We start from the raw sequence: 16,758 nt of genomic DNA on the forward strand, positions 1-16,758 counted from the left end.
ATTTTCCAAGCCATCTCATTTCAGATTAACCATAATTTCAAGTAGTCAGCAGCTACATGTGGCTTGTGGTTTCCATATCTGGACACTGCAGCTTTGAAGCAAAAATACATCTCTTCTGTATTTTCAAAGGCAAGTTGACAAACTGAGAATTATATAGTGAGTGCTAATATCGCACAACTTGGACCAAGCGAGTGACTTGAAATAAGCCCAGGCTCTTCCATCCCAGTCAGTTTGGGGACCTTTCCTGATTTCCTCCTTGAGTCAAGGCTGGACTTGACTGTTTCTTAGTATGCAACTGAAATCAGTCGAGATACAATGGATGACAAGGCTGTGCATAGTGTCTCCCTAGGGAAAAGTTTTGAGATAAAACTTTGGTTGTAAAAAGAGAACATAGAACTCCTAAGATTTACTCCTTGAATGGATCCATTCTGATAGTGTTTCAGGAATGATAACTCTCTGGGAAAAAGTTGATGCGTGTCCTGTGAATTCCACTTTTTTTTTTTTTTTTAAGTGTCTTTTGCCAGGACCGGTGTCAACCTTTAATAAGGCCCTAAGGCCCATCCCCAAGAACCCAGGCCTGGTTCTGTACCTCGCCAGTCGTGCCCGGCGGGCGGAAGGCGCGGGCTGCCCGCGTTTGCCACAGTCCCTGGCAGGCTCACGGCTCCGGACGGATGGCGTTTCCGGCCTGCGCTCCGTGGTCTCCGGGTCACCGGCCCGCGTTCCTCGCAGCCTGAGGTCAGCCGGGGGGAGCGCGCGCCGCCGGTGCGTGCCAGGCCGGGCGGCGGTGCAGGGCCCTCCCCCGAGAGCTGCGCGGCGAAGGTGGAAATGCGGAAGTTTCCCGGCGCGCCTGACAGATGAGGCTGGCGGCGGGCGCCGCAGCTAGTGTGCGGAGCCGGGGCCCCGTCTCCCCGCAGCGCGCGAGCCTCGAGGCGGTCGAGCCATGGCCACGCTGCCCAGCGCCGAGCGCCGCGCCTTCGCGCTCAAGATCAACAGGTAAGACGCGGGCTCGGCGCCGCCGCGCTTCCTGCCCGCCCGCCCTTCCTCTTTCTCCCCTCCCGGTCCCCAGGCTGCGGCGGCAGAGCTGAGGAGCGCGCGGGGGTTCAGCCGCGTCCGGGTCCTCCAGGCTGTCCGACTCGCCGCGCCCTTCCCCGCCGCCCCTTGAGCCGCCAGTCCAGCCCCGCCTCGCCTGCGCGGTCCCTGCCAACCCGACAGGTGGCGGGGCCCCGGGTGTGCGGTGCACGCTGAGGACTTTCCTACGAATCGCTCCTTCCTTTCAGAGCTCGGAAAAGGGGAAAGAAGCGGAGGGGTGAAATGAAAGCTTTGCTTTAAGGCAGATCCTTCCAGACGTCTGTGGTCCTGAGTAGGGCTCTTTCTTCCCACTTCGACAAAAAGCTTGGCTCCTGGTTGACATCGTTATTTTTATTCCCCTGATCCAAAAAGGAGCCAGCCATGAAGTGGAAAAAGTGATTGAAAAAAAATTCTTCATTTAAATAAACAAAAAGGAATGAGCCGTAGCTGACATTTAAAGATTTAAAGCACCCCAGGAAAGCGAAGGAGCCAGGGATCGCCAGTTCGTCAAGTTACACACACTAAATCTAAGCGGGTTGACTGCCCAGAGTTCTCGGTGGAGGTGCTTCAACTGCAGTTTTTCCTCCACTGAAAACTGCTGACAAGTATTTGGGGGCGCTTTTGCCCTGACCTGGGAAATCTAGACTGCCTGGTTAAAAGATAATGGGAAACTCGCCGTGAAGGGCAGCCTCAGTCCGGAGGAGTTCCAGTTTTCTTTCAGTTGAGCCTGTGAGAAGCTGGTTCCACAGTTAAGTATATCATTGTGCAGCTAGTGTGTGAAGTTTGAGCCACTAGGAATCACAAGCCCCGAATGAGCTAAGGACTTCCAGAAGGCACACTGAGCATCGAGGTGTAGCTGTAAGCAAACTATTTCAACTACCTTACTATTTCATCTGTAAAATCAGTTTAATTATTAATATGAAGTGTATACAAATGTCAAAGGTTAAAGAGTACTAGTCTAAAGTCATAAATTATGGAATTTATGGAAATTATCAGGGACTCGTTGGGTTTTCACAGCTGTTGTGACTGCCTGTAAGGATTGTTCATGGGGGTTGCTGATGGATTCCTGGGTGCAGTGCTGCCTCATCATACTTTGTTCCAATCAGGAAAAAGGAACCAATCAGGCAACAAGGAATGAAGGCAGAAAGATGTTAGAGTGAAGTTGGGTGGTGTTGATCTGAAATGAGTGACCACAACCCTATAAACACTGGTAGCTGTCTTGTTAGGACTGGGGGTTGGCATAACCCAAGGGCTAAGAATTAAGGCCTTGAGCTAAAGATGGTGGTCTATGCCTGTAATTCCAGCCCTTAAGGAACTGAGACCAGAGGATTGCAGATTCCAAAGCCAGCCTAGGCTACATAAGGAGACCTTGCAAAACAGAAACAAAACAATCAACCACTCAAACAAAACAGAAAACAAGAATAGATTTCCTTGCAAATTGGCTCTTTGCTGCCAACTGTGAGATACTGAATGTGCTTAACCTTTATTAACTTTAACCTCTCTGTCCCTTCCCTCTCTCCCTCCCTATCCCCAGGATTTACCTTGTAACCGAAGCTGACTTTGAACTCAAAGGAATCTCCTGCCTAAATTTCCCAATTGTTAGGTGTGCACCACCAAACCCAGCTAACTTTTATTTCTTTTATATCATATGGGAATAGTCATAGTATCTGCCCATAGTGCCTGCCTCCCAGATTGTGAGGGGGATTAAATGAGGAAGTACAGAGTGCTTGTAATGCTTGGCTCAGAATAAACGTTGAATGAATGTTAGCTGTCATGTCATCTCAATCATTATCATCTCTGAGATCCTAAGAAAGAAAAGTAGGAAGGAAAGCTGAACTTGGAGCATTTCCAGGAGGAGACCAGCTTGGGCTAGGTATGGGGATGCCTGTGGCCAACTGGAGCTTTCTTGGTGCTGATGCCCCTCATTTGTGTTCCATTCTTGTGCTAAGAACCCGCTACACACTCACTGGAATGGAGTATGTGTTCTAATCTTACCAAGAGGTTCCTAATTAGTGAAATAAAATGTTTCCTAATCTTCAGGAAAGAATATGAAATATATATTTTCATTTCTAAATGTATTATATTTACTTTATGTGTGTGAATGTTTGCCTGCATGTATGTAAGTGTACCTGTGTCATTCAGTGCCCTCAGTGACCAAAAGAGGGCACTGGATCTCCAGGAACTGGAGTTGTAGCCAGATGTTAGTCACCATGTGAGTGTTGGGAATCAAATCTGGGATCCTCTGCAAAAGCAGCAAGTGCTCTTAACCACTGAATCATATCTCCAGCCCCTGAATTGTATATTTCTGTTCATACAGTTCTCTTTCCCCCTTTTGTAGCATTTTGTACATTGGGTACAAGAATTATGTTAAGGAGCTTGGCAGGAATAACTTCAGAATAGTGGATGAATAAGACTATACCTAATATTAATATAATATTAAAATTCATTACTCGTTGACTACTATGTTCCAGATGTTGTGTTGTCATAAAATCCTCACAAAACCTTAGGAGACTCCAGTGGTCTCTTACAGAAGATCTCTTAGCTTTAGTTGCCAACTTGACACACCTAGACTCACCTGGGAAGAGAGTCTCAATGGGGGCTGTCTGCATCTCTTTGGCCTGTGGGCATGTCTGTGGGGGTTTGTTTTGATTGTTAGTTGATGTAGGAGGACCCAGCCCAGTGTGGGTGGCACCACTTCAAGGGCTGGGCTCTGAACTGTCTAAGAGTAAAGAAAGCAGCTGAGCGTGATCAAGCAAGCGAGGATCAGATACTGTCTTTGCTCTTGACTGTGGATGTGACATGGTGAACTGCTGGAGTTCTTGCTTTGCCTTCCCCCAAGTGATGGACTGTTACCTGGAAATCAAAGCTAAATAAACACTTTCCTCCCCTAAGTTGAGCTATTTTATCCTAGTTACAGACATGAAAGTAGAACAGAAGAGGAAAATGAAGCAGACGTAGTTGCTCAAGGCTCTGCAGCTTGCTCAAGACCTCATAGTCAACGATAGCAGAGGCAGGACTACAGGCTGCTCCTAAGATTGCAGTCTTAGTGGGGCCTTTGCTGTTTTGACCCATGGGTTTTACGAATTTTCTTTAAAAGCAAGGAATTAACTTTTAAGAATCATTTCAGTAGCAGCAGTTTGTTCTGTTTCTGATCAGTCCTTAGTGTATAAACAGTGATGCTTTGCAGTGTTGAAAATGGAAAAGAAAGTATTTTATACCCTTGCATGTGTGTCGATTCATTTTTAAAACAGATCAAATTACAAAACTAAGACCTCATTGAAATGTGGTCATTAGGACTTTCAGCACATCTTCATATTTTTTACCTTTCTACTTATAATCTTTTAAAATTTGTAGGGTAAACTACTGTTCTTCCTATTAATAAAATATTGAAATCTGACATGTTAAAAACTGTATTTGCTAAGAGTTCTGTTCCTGTACAAGCCAACCTCAACAAGGAATGAGCAGACTTTCACAGTCTGAACAATGTCCCCCACTGCATTCAAATTTCTGTGGCTTCCTGCAAGCAGAGTTGCCCAGTACAGGGCCAGGGCCAAAGCAGAGGAAGCAGAGAATGCTGCCAGCAGCTGTCTCCCCGTGGTTGTCCTGGCTTTCTCCTGCCCTCAGAAGCCTGAATTCATGTGCTGGAAACCATCATCTAGAATGTGCTTGGAGCATCCAGCATAATTGTATCCCTTGTTCTATAGTTAAACAGGAAGATAAAAGACAAAAAAGATGTGCCACTTTCTGAGTTGGAAGAATGGAATTTAACTTCCTGTGAGCAGTATATATTTGTTTTCATTTTAGTGATTTCCCTGAAACAGAGAGACTAGTTCTGAATTAGGTAGTCACAGTAACGCTTGCCTTTAGGATTTTGCACACAGCTGTATTAGATGTATCACAGTCTGTAAAGGAGCATCCGCTCTTATTAATCACCTCTTTTTGATTACTGTAGCTTACTACTTTTGTAAATGTGGAGATTATTACTAAGGCCATGAAAACCCATTAACCAAGCCTTGGTTTCCTTCTTTTTCCTTTTATACTTGTTGGAAATTAAACCCAAGCCCTTATGCACTGTAGGCGAGGTTTTACCTTGCCAGACCTCAGCCTTCTTGTTTCTTTCAAACTCAGAATGGGTGTAGAACTTGAGCAAATGTTAAAGTAAAACGAGAACTTCAGATAAAACGCATAGAATGCAGGGGGAGAGCATTAATGACCTTCTGACATTCAAGATTGAAAGACGTAAAAATATGACTTACACTTCTAGCACGCTTACCATGTGGCAGATATGGGTCTCAGCATTCGTAGCATAACTCATTCACTTCTATGAAGTAGAAACAATTACAGTCTTCATTTTTCAAATGGAGAAACAGAGCTAAGAGAAGTCGCATGCATTTTTCAGGCCACACACAGCTAATTAAGGGCAGAGCCGGGGGATTCATATTCAAGCAGTCTGACTCCAGAATCCTGCCCTCCTACCCATCATACCAGGATGCATCTTGGTTTTAAGATAAAAAAGTAACAGCATTTACTATAGTGTCAGCCGGCTAAAATTCTGGCATAGCTGGGAGAGGTGCTCTCAGCCCTCACCCCTTACTTTGGAGCTATTGGTGGCTGATAGCTGTTGGGAAGGGAGAATCATTCTATTTTGAAGCTGTTCCCACTAGTAGGTTTCCCATGGTCCAGTGGATAGCCCCATACCCATGCATGTATGTGCAATGCTAATTGGACTTAGTGGGTTAAAAAAAAAAGACATGCTGTTATGTTAAAAAATAAATTGCGAGTGGTTGGAGCAATGTTTGGCCTAGTAGGTGCTTAACAAATATTTGCTGAATAAATTTAAAAAAACAGATATGAAGTTGGGAGGGGAGCATGTTGGGAGATATGAGGGGAGTTGGAGGAAAAAATAAGTGGCTATGATCATATTTTATTATATACATGTATGAAATTCTCAAGAATAAAGGAAAATTTAAAAAAATAAGGAGATGAAATAATGCTAATTACTCTGATTTGATTAGTGGGCACTGTATAGGTATTGAAATACCAACACTATACCCAATAAATGACAGTTATCATTTGTTTATGAAAATTTAAAGAAAAAAGAGGAAAAGTGCCGATGAGATGGCTCAGTGGTTACAAGTGCTTGCCCAGGAAGCCTGACCCCCTAAGTTCCATCCCAGGAACCCACCCACAGTGGAAGGAGAGAACTGGTTCCCCAAAATGGCTCTCTGACCTTTACACAGACTCCATAGCACATGTAAGCCCCCTACAATAATAAAGAATTTTTTAAATTAAAAAGTGGAACAGAATATTAGGCATTATCAATTATTATGAGTGATTTGGGGGGAAGGTAAAACCAAATGCTATAAAAGACTAAAGTTATATAAAGGTTGCATTCAAGAACAATTCCAAAGCGCCAACCTGAAATTCCAGCTGCTCATGAGGCAAGGCAAGAGGATCACAAAGTCAAGGGCAGCCTTGACAACTTAAATATAAAAAGGGCTGGGGATATGGCTCCATGGCAGAGCCCTTGCCCAACATGTATCAGGCCCAGAACTGGGAAAGAAAAAAAAGAAACGAAAGGAGGGAGGAAGGGATGGAGGGAAGGAGGGAGGAAAAGAAAAGGAAAAAGGGTTGGGATGGCTCAGCAGGTAAAGGGGTTACAGCGAAAGCCCGATGACATGAATGTGATTCCCAGAACCCACAAACAGGTGAAAAGAGAGAACCAACTCCAAAGAGTTGTCCTCCCACTCCACATCCATTATACATATGTGCTAGATAGCTTTAGTGTCAACTTGACACACCTGGGTTGAGGGAGCCTCAATTGGAGAACTGTCTTCATTGGACTGGCCTGTGGCCATGTCTGAGGGGCATCTTCTTGATGAGTGATGTGGGAGGGCCCAGCCCACTGTGGGTGGTGCCACCTCTGGGAAGGTGAGTCTGTGATGCATGAGAAAGCAGACTGAGCAGGGGCCAGGGGAGCAAGTGAGTAAGCAGCATTCCTCCATGGCCTGTGCTCCAGCTCCTGCTTCAAGGTTCCTGCCCTGGGTTCCTACCTTGGGTTCCCTAATGAACTGTGACCCAAGAGATGTAAGCTGAGTAAACCCTTTCCTCCCCAAGTTGGTAGTGGTCAGAGTGTTTTGTCACAGCAATGAAGAAACAAACTAAAACATAATAATAATAATAATAATAATAATAATAATAATAATAAAGTTTTTAGAAACAACCAGGTGCTGGAGAAGTGGCTCACAACCACCTGGTATCTCCAGCCCCAGGGGATCTGATGCCTCTGGCCTCTGTGGGCACCTATACACAGATGTATATACACACACGCAGACACAGACACACACACAGACACACACACACACACACACACACACACAATTTTAAAAACTAAAATAAATCTTAACCCAAGTTCTGGTATGTTATAACAGATTGTGATGGCAATAGATAACAGTAATGAACTGTATATTTCAAAAAACTAGAAGAAAATGGGCTTGGAGAGATGGCTCAGTGGTTAAAGAGCACTGACTTCTCTTGCAGAATACCCAGGTTTGAATCCCAGCATTCACATAGTGGCTAACAACTATCCATAACTCAACTTCCAGGGTATCTCACACCCTCTTCTGTCCTCCACAGGTACTGCATGACATAGGTGCACTTATACACATGGAGACATAACATTCATACACATAAAATAAAAATAAATAAATCAAAAAAATTTTAAGCTAGAAGAAAGTATATTGAAAGTTTTCCCCATAAGAAAATGATAAATATTCACAGCCCTCAGGAGGCAGAGGGCAGGTGGATCTCTGTGAGACTGAGACCAGCCTGGTCCACACAGTGACTTCCAGGTGGGCTGGGTCTAGGGAGACCTTGTCAAAATTAATGATAAGTTTGATGAGACAATGTTTAACATGATTTAAACATTCCATGATATACATGTATCAAAACATCACATGGTATCCCATAAATATGTACAAATTTTATGCTTTTATGTAGCAATTGAAATAAAATTAATTTAAATTAAAAACAACCTAATTTGGAATAGGTACCAGAACCAGATGAGATAACAGGGAGATTTCTGAGAAGCATTTGGTAATATTTTGCTGCAAAGATAGTAAATCATTGAAATATATGTAGCCTCATGTCGAACTGTGTAGCTGAGGTGAAGTGGTGCTGTTCTTTGGCAATGGTAGCATCTTCTGGAAGGAACTAGTGTTCTCAGGAACTGCTTCATTTGCCTGGTATGTTCTAGACCAAAGATTTATAGATGCTCACAGGCCATCAAACTCAGATCTGTAGTCTGTTAAGTTTAAAATTATTTCCTGCCAGATTCTTGGAAAAGGCTCATTGAACTTCAGTGATATTCTGAAGATGCTTGACAGGACATATATGAAAGACCCTTCTACCAAGGTGAAATTTTCTTTGGTAGGAGCTCTTTTGAGCTCCAACAATTCTCATGTATTTGTGAAACTAGTGTTTACTTCGTCATGGGTCCATCGAACAAAAATATGACATCATATGGCTCCTCGGGGAGAGAGGTTGAGCTCAGGGAGCAGAGCTCCTGTCTCAGCTCCCCACACAGAGTTAGAGAGGGAATGGGATGATGTCATAAACACCTACCCTTTCCATCCTCTTTATTTTGAGAAATTTGATTAAAATGTTGAAGCAACAGAAATGTCTATTCCTGGCCCCACATGCATCTAGTCTAATACATTGCCTGTCAGCTTGCTTGGTAATCCAGGTTAGCCTCAAACTCATGGCTATCCTCCTACCTCAGTTACCCATGTGCTGGGATTACCAGTATGCACCACCAGGCCAGTCCTCCATTCTTTAGACTAATGTCCATTATCACAGCTAACACACACACACACAAGATCCAAGTGCAACTTCATGACAGTGGTTATCTGAGAGAGTAGAAAGGAGAATAGAAATGGCAAGCACATCGAAAGACACTTCATGGTTATCTGTAATGTTCCCTTGTTGATTGATTCATTGACTGATTGATTGATTGATTGATTTGTGTGTGTGTGTGTGTGTGTGTGTGTGTGTCTATGAATATATGCAAATACCTCGGCACACATGAAAGTCAGTAGACAATGTTTAGGGGTTGGTTCTCATCTTTCTGTTTGCTGAGACAGGGTTGCTTTTGTTTCAGCCACAGCATACCCTTGGCTAGCCAGCTCATGAGCATCTTGTGTCCCCATCTCCCAGCACACAACAGTAGGAAGGCCGGGATTACAGACGTACGCCACTGCATCTGGCTTTTTACATAGGCTCCAGGGATCAAACTGAACTCAGGCTTGTACAGCAAGGGCTTTTACCCACTGAGCCATCTTCCTGGCCCATGTTCCCTTTTTAAATTTAAAAATATCTAAAGCAAAAGCACAGTAAAGCAAAATAGCAAAGAACAGTAAGCAAAGAGGAAAAACATCCACATGTCAACCACCCATAAATTAATAGCTGTTAACATTTGGATGCACCTACCTCTGTATTTTATCAAAACAAAATCATCTTGTATGTGTTACATTATAATCTGTTTTTTATTGACTATACCAGGAACAACTCTCCATGCCAATCAGTGTAGACCTGTATTATAGTTAACATAAGTATATTATGATTTACTGAAGTAGTTATTATTGAACATTAAGAGAAGGTCCAGTTTTTCAAAATAATGTAGAATGTAATGGATTAGTCCTGTGCATGTTTCTGTGCTTATGCAAATATTTCCTTACAAATTCATAGGAGTAGTTTGGTTTAAAAGGATATCTACAAGGCTTTTTTTTTTTTTAGTGTGTATGCAGGTATGTGTGTGTGCATGTGCAGCATATGCATGGGTGTGTGCATGTGTGTTCAGCCGCTTGCATACCCATGAATTCACGCAGAAGCCAGAGAAGGACCCTGGGTAGCCTCCCATTTTTTGGCTAGTCTGGTGGTCTAGAGCTGGTGTTGCGGATGCATGGAGCCATGTCCAGCTTTTTACATGAATGTTGAGGATTCAAACTCAGGTGCTGATACTTGTGCAGCAGGCACTCCTAACCACTGAGCAATCATCCCAGCTTCAGTTCTTCAAGGTTTTTAAAAAATATTTTAAAATTTTTATTATTTTTTAACTATGCATATATGTGTCATGCGGGTTCTGGGAACTGAATCCAGGTCCTCCATAAGAGCAACCAGTGCTCTTAACCACTGAGCCATCTCTCCAGCTCTCAGTTCTTCAAGTTTTTGATTACCATGTTGCTCCTGGAAACGTTACACCAATTTCCATTCCTACTATTGCCCTAAGAATGCTCATTTCCCCACATTCAAACCCCACCCCACCTCACTAGGAGTTTATCGTTCTTTCAAATGTTTACTTGCTAGTGTTGACCCCTTCCCTTAAATGTTTCTAACCTCTTCCTGTCCAGTTGCTCTTCTGGGTCACTAACTGACCTCAAGTCATTTTGTAGCAAGGAAAACAGTCATGTATTTCTTTTTGCCTTAAGTATAACTAAAGATGATCAAAAACTTCTATTTTTTTCCTTTCTTTTGTAATGTTATTGGACATTTTTCTCACTTTTTTTTCTTTGTCTTTTTGAGACAGGGTCTCCCTGTAGCCCCAGCTGGCCTGGACTTCACTATGTAGACCAGGCTGGCCTTGAACTCACAGAGTTTTGCCTGCCTCTGCCTCCCAAGTGCTGAGACTAAAGATGTGTGCTACCATGACCAGCTGGACATTTCTTTTGTAAAGCAAATTCTTTGTAAAGCAATTTTGGACATATTCTCTAATAAAAACAAATTGTAATTTTGTAAGCAATTGTAAATAACTTTTAGGTTATTCTAACAATTGATTTTGACAATAACATTGTTACTCTAACAATTGATTCTAACAATCTTTCTTGATTTTGTTGTAAGCTCTAGTTAGTAGACCTCAAATTGTTCTTTTTCTTTGCTTAACAGTTTAATCCAGTCAACCCCTCCTTTGAGTGTGTAAACCTTGACCCTTTTAAATAAAATTCTATCACAAAATAAGATTTCAGATTTCATTGCTCACTGTATATGTTTTCCCTTGGATGAGTGATAATGTGGGTATCTTTCATGACTTTTTCTGTTCCCTTCCTTGTGGGATTGGCATTTGGGGCTAACTCATCCCTCTGCTCAGAAACTGCAGAGCTTCCTGACCTCCTCTTCCATTATCAAAGCAGAACTGCAACTAGATTAAGAAATGCAGAACTGTAATCAACCCACCCTCTCTCTCATCTCTCTCTGTTTTGGGTATATATGGTGTGTGTATGCGTGTGTGTAGGCTCTAGGCTGACATCAGATATCTTCTCTTTTGCTCTCTTCGCGTGTCTTCAAGAGTCTCTCCCTGAACCCAGCTTGTCATTTCAGCTAGTCTGGCTAGTCACCTTGCTCCAGGTAGTTCCTGTCTCTGCCTTATACACACTGGGATGACAGGCAGACTGCCACACCCACCTGGCTGTTACCTGGGTTCTGGGGATGGAAACTGCAAGCACTTTACACACTGAACCACCTTCCCAGCCCCTTCTTCCTCCCCTTCTCTTTTATCATCTATGTATTTATTATGCGTTTGTTTATGTTTGTATGTGTGTGGGCATGTGAGTGCCACAGCATGTATTCATAGGTCATAGGACAACCTGTAGGTGTTGATTCTCTCCTTTCACTAGGTGAATTCTGGGGATCAAACTCAGGTCCCCTCAGGAGGCACCTTTATCAGCTAAGCTGTCTTGCTGGCTCCATCCTTCTCTCATCTCTTGATTTAAAAATTTTTGTGGGCCTGTGAACCCTAGGACTAGTAGTTTGTTATTTATCCGTTCGTCCGGTCGTTCTCTTGTTCATTCCAGCTGTTGGGCATTATTATATTCTAAGTTCTGTACTAGCCCTAGAAATACCAAGACGAATGAGTCCTGAGCTTTGCCTTCAAGGAGCAAGGATGCTAACCAAAATTAGGAACTGGAAGGGAGGGAGCCTCCTGGCCTCTGCTGGTAATGCTGTGCCTGCAGAAAGGCCATCTCTCGGTCATGCCCCTGGGGATAGGGCAGTAGGCTTATCCAAAACATTTTTGGGAATCTTTTTAGAACTACTTTCAGAGTCAGAGACCATTTGTTCTTAAAAATAAACTCAGTGATATGAAATCATTTTCCTTCAAGGAAGAATGGGCTTTATTTTTTTAAGGTTTCAAAAGTATAGAAAATACAGATGTTGATCTAGCAAATATTTGACTGTCTCTGAGCGTAAATAAACAGTTGTTAGCCTCTTGTTACCTTTGCTTTAGACATTTTTAAAAAGGGAATGTTACAAATAAATGCTAAGTCTCTTTTGATGTCCTTGCCATTTTTGCCCTCTGGTAACCATGGTCATGAGTTTGTGTGTGTGTGTGTGTGTGTGTGTGTGTGTGTGTGTGTGTGTGTGTGTGTCTAGCAGTACATTGTGTCTGACTTTTGGAGCAAGCCGTTCATTAGCATTCAAACAGGTTCATTAAATTAGATAGTATCAATTTGAGTTAAAGATGAGAAATAAGGCTGGAGATATAGATCCATGGTAGAGCTTGCTCAGTATCAGAGGCCCTGGGCTTAATCCCCAGTACTGCAGGTATTGGGGGGAGCAGATAACTATAAAGTCACAGCTTTGGTTCTGGGTGCTTCCTTAAATTGCTATGGAAACAAAAGCCAAAAGAAGTTCTAAAAGTGATTTTAGAAAGACTGCATTATCAGAATAAATTGCTTAGTGTTACCCACATGGGATTATAAAGAACAACAGTTTAAATGATGTATATATTTTGTATATTTTATTTATTATTTTTACTTTATGTGTATGAGTGCATTGCCTGAGTGCATGTAAGTGCACCTGTGTCATTCAATGCCCGAGGAGGTCAGAAGAAGGCATCAATCCCCTGGAACTGGAGTTACCAACAATTCTTAGCTGCCATGTGGGTGCTGGGAATGGAACCTGGGTCCTCTGCAAGAGCAGCCAGTGCTCTTACCCACTGAGCCATCTCTCTAGCCCCCAATATGTATATTTTAATAATATTTTCCAATCATTCCTTAACATTCCTTAACATTGCTCTCTTCCTGGAATGCCCAAGAATATTTTCAACTCCCCCTCTTTTCTCCCTCAGATGAATGCACCCCTGACTTGCTTTTGGCCTGAGATAAGCAGCTGAGTTGTGATAACGTGTTTACTACTTTTTTTTTTTTTTTTGGTCTTTTTGAGACAGGGTCTCTCTGTAGCCCCAGCTGTCCTGGAACTCACTATGTAGACCAGGCTGGCCTTGAACTCACACTGATCCACCTGCCTCTGCCTCCCAAGTGCTGGGATTAAAGGTGTGCGCCACCACGCCCAGCCATATTTTTAAATATATGCTTTTAAGAGCACAGAATAAAGATGTTTGTCTCCAAGCCTGAAGACTTAGTTAGGGAACACATGTGGATTAGCAGCAGGGGTGGTGTCTGCCTAGCATGTTGCGCATGTTTAGCCTGGTGTGACCAAGCCGTTGCCCCCTGTGCTCTGCAATGCTTCAAGTTAGATGAACTCACAGGAATGACCATGGAAAAAAAATGCTTTCTCCTTTCTGCCTCGCCTTGCTGCCATGCAGTGGACTGTTCAGCACCGGTACAGCCCTTCTTTGGGGAGGACTGAGCTCTCTGTCTTCAGGTTTCTGCTGTGTAATATGAACACTCAGCAGAAGCTGGACTCTTCTCATGAGTTGCTCAACTGAGATTCATGGTCACCTGGGGAAGCAAACTAGTTCTCACTCATGTGAGCATGCAGTAATTTATACTAGAATGACAGTTACTCTTCCTATGCTAGTGGAAAATCTCAGGTTCAAAGTCTACTGAAAATGCAGCAGTCCCTCATCCTGCTAGTTAATACAACTGTTTCAAGGCAGCAGTGACCATCTGTTCCCTGTGGGAGTAAGACTTTCACCTTCCTGTTAACATTCTGGCTAGTTTGCTTTGTCTACTAATCTTCCATTCCAAATCACTGTCTGTTTCACAGCATCCCTTAGAAGGGCAATCAGATTTACCTATTCTGAAGTCAGATTTACTTATTTATTCTATGATCAAATTCATCCACTCTTATCTTGTTCTCTATCTGATAATTTTATTCATATTATCAAGATGTTTTTTGATTGCCTACAAATTTCTCTTTGTATTATAGAAGATTTTTAAAACAAGCCAACACTATACCCTTAAACTTCATCTGCTTTGGGCAAATTAACATAAATGTAAAAGTCAGAGAACGCAGAGCAGTGTTGGATTACGTGGCTGGGTGCAGGTTAAGGATAGAATTCAAAGTTGGAGAAGCTGTAGCTCTAAGGAAACACCTCTAAAGAAGAGGTAAAGCCTCAGCCAGGCCTTGAAGGCCAGAGCTGTGACTGGCATGTGAAACAGGTAAGAGGAAAGAAAAGTGAGCAGTGTGCAGAATGGACTGGGGGACTCAGGCGAGGGCAAGGAGGGAGCTATAGGCATTCTGGTGTGAGGTGATGTTTGGGAGTAAGCAGGGAAATGAGAGTGGGGGAAAAGGGTCTGATTTTGCAGAGACTTACAAGGGAATCAGTGGGACCTGAGAAGCAGCTAAATACTTATTCACTCATTTCTGTATGCTGACTGTATACTGGGACCTGTTCTAAATGTAGAGGTGGAGTTGTGAATAAGCTCCGTAGCACTGTTATTCTAAAAGAAGAAATACTCTAATGATAAGAAAAGAAACAAAGTATCAGCTAAAAAGGATGTATCCACTATAATAAAGGCCGTTCAAGATTATGAAAGGCTTTTTGAGGTGTAGATACTTTAGACAGGATGGTCAAGGAAAAGTGTCCCTGAGAGATCATCTCTGGACCACGGACTAGGCAGGAACCAGTCTGGTGTGTAGAGAGGTCATGCTGTATATTTTAAATGTTCAAGTCTGTGTACCATATACATTTAAACTAAGACAGAAAAAAAGCATTAAAAATACCCTGACAAGGGACTGGAGAGATGGCTCAGCGGTTAAGAGCACTGGCTGCTCTTGCAGAGGATGGCTGGGAATCAAATCCAGGTCCTCTGCAAGAGCAGAATAAAAAATTTTTAAAATAGATAAAGTATGTTTTTAATTATCCTGATAATTTTCTAAAGCCAGAAAGTAGTATGTATAGCATGACATAATTTTATTGAAAAATAAATATATGCATGTTTCTCCCTGGAGAAGAATAGATAATACATATAATAAAGGATGAGAGGGACATGCCAGGAGTGCTGTCTGTGGGTGATATGATTATTCAAGGTTTATTTTACTTGTACTTGGGGTGTGCACATATGTATGCATATGTATATGTTTCCAAGGGTTTCTTCAGAGTCTTGTAATTGAAAAAAGTGACCCATTTATAAAAGTAATAACATCAAGAGTCTCATTCAGGGCAAATGAGATAAAGATGATGTGAATAAGAAATGATGAAAGTTGGAATTTAAAAGTTAATTTTGAGAGGCTGAGTTTATATTTCCCTTGTAGGGTTTTTATTTAAGAAGATGTAGTAAATCAGGTGATTCAAGCCTGTAATCTCAACCTTCTGGAAGTTGAAGATCATGAGTTCAAAGCCAGCCTGGGCTACATAATGAGACTCTGTCTCCAAGAAAGAAAAAAAGTGTGATGTAGTAGACCATACATTTACATACATCCACTGTCTGTGAATGGAGGAAGATTCTACTTGTGCCTTGTTTAGGGCGGTGTCTTTTGAGGAAAAGCATTAGGAGCCATTTGCCATGTCTTTTCCCTATTCTATGCAGTAGTCCAGTTGGAGGCTGATCTGAGTCCTGGACTCAAGACCTCAGAGGGGAGCTATAATTCCCCTTTGAAGGGCTGGAGTGATGGCTTGGCAGGTAAGAGCACTTGCTATTCCTCCAGAGGACCTAGGTTCCATTCCCAGCACCCACATGGCAGCTCATGAGCTGTCCTTAAATACATGCAGGCAAAACACTCATATACATAAAAATAATAATAAATAAAATATTAAAAAATAATTGCCCTCTGAATATCTTTGTTTTTTACAAACCAGTATGATTTGGAGATTATTTATTATCACAGCATAATCTGTCCTACCCTAGCTAGCACAGATGAGTTTAAGTACACAAAATTTCTATAGGGCAGCTGGATACATAGACTTAGGGCTTGAGCCCTAAATCATGGAAAATATTGGTTAAGAAGTCATCTATGAGGTACAGATGGAAACTGAAGAATGGATGCGTTTTGGGGGGCTGGTGACATGGCTCAGTGGGTAAAGGTGCTTACCACCAAGCCTGACAACTTGAGCTTAATCCCCAGGACTCACATGGTGGAAGGAGAGAACTGACTCTTGCAAGTTAACCTCTGGCCTCCACACAGGTGCCATGGCACATGCATGTGTGCTCGTGCATGCGTGCAGACAGACAGACAGACACACACACAGTAAAAAGAACAATTACATTTTCTATGCAGCATAGTATAGTGGGAAAAGAAAAGGAATGGGCCCAGGGCAAGAGTCACTACCAATTTACACGAGTGAAGAACTACAAATAGGGTAAGATGTGGCAAACTGATGTACTACTAGCAAAGGGAGCTGACAGGCAGTGAGAGGTCAGATACCAATTTTTTTTTTTTTTTTTTTTTTTTTTTTTGAGACAGGGTCTCCCTGTAGCCCCAGCTGTCCTGGAACTCACTATGTAGACCAGGCTG

The 16,758-nt window shown here is 42.6% G+C and overlaps 1 protein-coding gene across 1 annotated transcript in view; it reads left to right on the forward strand.

Moving 5' to 3' along the window:
- Positions 1–680: 680 nt before the first annotated feature.
- LOC103725294 (dedicator of cytokinesis protein 8-like) overlaps positions 681–16,758 on the forward strand; it is a gene marked incomplete at its 3' end in the record, with an annotated part of 139,995 nt that continues 123,917 nt past the window's right edge. Inside the window, exon 1 of the mRNA XM_017795478.2 lies at positions 681–993. Within this exon, the coding sequence (XP_017650967.2) occupies positions 941–993 (53 nt within the window). The remainder of the gene's footprint in view (positions 994–16,758) is intronic.

Source organism: Nannospalax galili, unplaced genomic scaffold (genome assembly GCF_000622305.1).
Source record: "Nannospalax galili isolate Female #2095 unplaced genomic scaffold, S.galili_v1.0 scaffold3109, whole genome shotgun sequence".
Classification (NCBI taxonomy): domain Eukaryota; kingdom Metazoa; phylum Chordata; class Mammalia; order Rodentia; family Spalacidae; genus Nannospalax; species Nannospalax galili.